Source organism: Pinus tabuliformis, chromosome 1_1, assembly GCF_031772625.1.
Source record: "Pinus tabuliformis cultivar Carrire ecotype Pingquan chromosome 1_1, CPIR1, whole genome shotgun sequence".
Lineage (NCBI taxonomy): Eukaryota > Viridiplantae > Streptophyta > Pinopsida > Pinales > Pinaceae > Pinus > Pinus tabuliformis.
In genome coordinates this window covers 792,028,895-792,032,445 of record NC_142297.1, presented here as the reverse complement: position 1 = coordinate 792,032,445, position 3,551 = coordinate 792,028,895, and the positions used below count along the sequence as shown (strand labels likewise).

At 35.8% G+C, this 3,551-nt stretch overlaps 1 protein-coding gene across 1 annotated transcript; it reads left to right on the top strand.

The window, feature by feature from the left end:
- The first annotated feature begins 2,793 nt into the window (after window positions 1-2,793).
- On the top strand, window positions 2,794-3,129 carry LOC149216378 (toll/interleukin-1 receptor-like protein). The gene has a single exon (XM_089389930.1). It carries the CDS (start codon window positions 2,794-2,796, stop codon window positions 3,127-3,129), a length of 336 nt encoding a protein of 111 aa, XP_089246056.1.
- The last annotated feature ends 422 nt before the right edge of the window (window positions 3,130-3,551 follow it).

Below are 3,551 nucleotides of genomic sequence, written 5' to 3'. Positions count from 1 at the left end.
AAGCACAGGTTCTTTAAATTTTATTTCTTGTTATTCGAAAAGCTCCAGTTGTTGAAAATTCCCTTTCGAAATGTAAGTTTTGAGGAATGAATAACTATGCTCGACGGTTGCCGGCGGTGGGTTTTTAAGAGTCTGTTTCCCTTTTCCTTTGTGAGATGTGCTGTAATAAATTTCTCAGTTAATTTAAGGAGAGGTCAATCATGCCTCCAATCAAATATACCGATGGCATTGTTTATTTCATAGTTTCTATATTTGGTTAGCAATACACTCCTTTTCAGTTTAATCGTGTTATATGAATGTTTACATCATTCTCACCTTTCCTATGCATGAGTCTTCTACAACATGGTTGATAGAGGCACTGTATTTATTTAAAAGTGATAATTTCTTATTAAAGGTTCTTGTAGTGTTACCTACAGTTTGCTATATAGCTTTTATTCATTGTAAAGACCTGTAATGATAAGCGTTTCGCTGCCATTCTATGTTAACTATTTGCTTAACTCAGATTAGGAAATCATTTCATATTTGGACGAATGTTAATCTTTCTGTTCCACTAGACTTTATGATTACTGTACATTTTGTTCAAAAAGCTATTTACGCTTTCCTTTGCTTTATTGATAAGTTATATTCACAGGAATGTATTCTAGGATCTATATCAGTGTATTGTTAGTGATACTGCTCTAGAATTTATCTTATTTTCCTATTATGTAAAACAAATAATACCGTTGTAATAATTTAGTTTATCCATTATTTATTGAGCATTTAATAAAACTCCATGGCTATTAGTTCAATGCTACTTTTGTTTACCTGCAATTCACATAATAATATCTACAATCTAGCATAAAATCTTTACACTAATCATCTGTTAATTCTATAAGTCAAGTAATCATATTTACAATATAGTAATAAATATTGAGAAGGTCTCTCCTCCCAGCCAATCCACGAGTCTGGAAATCACGTCCACACTCTCCCTCGAGCAACTTCTGTCTTTCACATTGGATTTTGTCTAGTTACAGCGAGTACTATGGGCCTCATGACTCCCGTCCCCTTAATCTCTGTACTCTCTTATTGACTGTGTGCAACTTTCACAGTTTGTTCCACCGAGCTCTAAGATAGCCTTTGCTCCTCTTCCCCTCTCTATATTTCCCTTCTCAGGCTAGCTGTTTCTTGGCAACCGTTTTTTAATTAAACAATTTATTTTTTTATTCTTGTTAAAGTAATACCACCAATAATTTAGGTAATCTCAATGTATATTTCTTGGTAACCAAATCTTATTTAATATTTAACATCAAAATGTAATATAACTTAAAATAACATTGAGTAAAAATCAACTTAATACTCTCATTCATTTTTATACAACTTGGAGTGTTAAAATATTATAATATTAAACTTTAATATATTATAATCCCAACCTCCATAACATGTCAATTAATAATATATAGAAAAGGAAAGGAATCATGCAGTTTTTCCAAGTTTGGGAAAAACCATCGTTCAAAGGTGGGAACTTCATCAACCATTTCCTTTCCGTATTGGGTAAGTAATTTAGACGAAGCTGTGTCCACATGACACATTTCAACGCGGGGCTATCGACGGGGCTATAAGATATTTTGAGGTTTTGATGTTTGAAGCAAATTTCGGGGTTTTTGCTGGGGCTGTAACGACGAAATAGTGTCATCACCAGCATCCATCCATCCAAGAGCAGAATCCATAACCAGAAAAACACTGAAAGATTCAAGGAAGTTCCGGTAGCCCTTAAGCACAGGACACCTCTGCCATCACTCTGCCGGTTTATTATTAAAATATTTTATAGCTAAATTAAAATGTCAAAAACTTTATTTCAAAATACACATTTTTATTAACATAAAGATATATAATAAATATGAAAATGTATCATAAATACGAAATAATTATTTTAGAGACAAGTTATTTAACTAAACATAAACAGATATAATAAATATGAAAATGTCTCATAAATATAAAATAATTATTTTAGAGACAAGTTATTCAACTCACTTTTAAAAAATGATAATGTGTAAAATCATATTTTTACATCTCAAATAAATTATATTTTATAGCTATTTTTTTATATGGTTTAGACTAAGTCTACAAAAAAATATTTGCATCAGACAAATTAATCTGAAGGAATAACTTAAGTAGGCGTTCACCGCAATGACATAGCGGGTGAATGGTAAATATGTGTTGAAGTAGGCGTTCGTCGATGGAAGGTGAGTGGAGCGCTGGTGGAAACTTCGTTCTCCCAACGTCCTTTAATATCGCATCGCTGGACAATAGTTCAAAGAGCACAATAGTTCAGCGCAATTTTTATTTGAAGAGGCGCGCTCCCTCTCCTCTATGTTGCAGTTTCCACTTAGCCTTCACATGAATATGTTTCCCCGCCTGCGCATCATCTTCATATTGTTACTACCATTACTTCTGTCGATCCATCCACCCATGAATCTGTTTGCCTACCTGCGCTGCATCCTCATATTATCCGTGGATCCATCCACTCATGCAGATCCAACTCCTCATATATTTCCTTCAGTCGATCTACCTTCCTACGTCTGCGTCATCATCATATTTCTGGCCATCCGTCCATTCGTTAAGACTCTACTGTCGAAACAGACAACTGTCCGTCATGATACACCGCCTTCTGCATCAGCGGTAGCCTTCTCTGCCTCCACTTCTTATGACGTGTTCATAAATTATTGAGTTCCGGACCTTAAACACACTTTGGCCCTCCCTCTCTACCATACCCTTCAATCCCTGGGATTGAGAGTCTTTCTTGACCAGACCGAAATGGTCGTTGGACGCAAGATTTATGATCAAATAGTAGCGGCTACTAGTGTGGCCTCTGTTCATATAGTCCTACTCTCTCCAAATTATGCAGAATCGGCTTTTTGTCTTGATGAACTCGTCGTAAATTCTGGCGCCACCATTATTCCTGTATTTTACGACGTTGACCCTTGTCAACTCGTGTGCAGGGGCAAATATAAAAGTGGAGCATACGATAAAGCCCTTCGCGCGCACGAAGAAACGCAGCAATACGACAGCAAAAGAATTCAGCAGTGGAAAGATGCTCTTGCTCAGGTTGCAAATATTAGCGGACTGGAGCGGAATGCATTTAATGGGTGAGCATCATAGCTTTGAGTCTGTTGGATTAGTAGGTACATGCTAAATTAGGTAATAGGTGCTCCTCTCACTAATAATATTACCCTCTGGATATGAATACAGGGAACTCGAACTCTTGCAGAAGGTCGTGCAGGATGTGTTGAAATTTTTTTCAAACCCACCGGCTGCAATTGCATGTGAATGATGCTGGAGCACCGTTGGCATCGCTGAAATTGCTAACAGCGAACATCGTGATTGGCTGTCCAGAAAATCGTGAATACATTAGTGGAGGAACTATACTTCGCTATTTTATTGCTCATGCTGGGATATGTCAACAAATTTTATACCTGTCTTATAAATTTATTTCTATATCATTTTTTTTAAATAGTGTTTTTATGCTGATAGATTTGAAATAGGTTTCCAAAAGTAAATATATTGTAACAAAT

Coding starts and splice junctions, on each gene's coding strand:
- LOC149216378 (XM_089389930.1), top strand. CDS start 2,794: ATGGTCGTTGGACGCAAGATTTATGATCAAATAGTAGCGGCTACTAGT.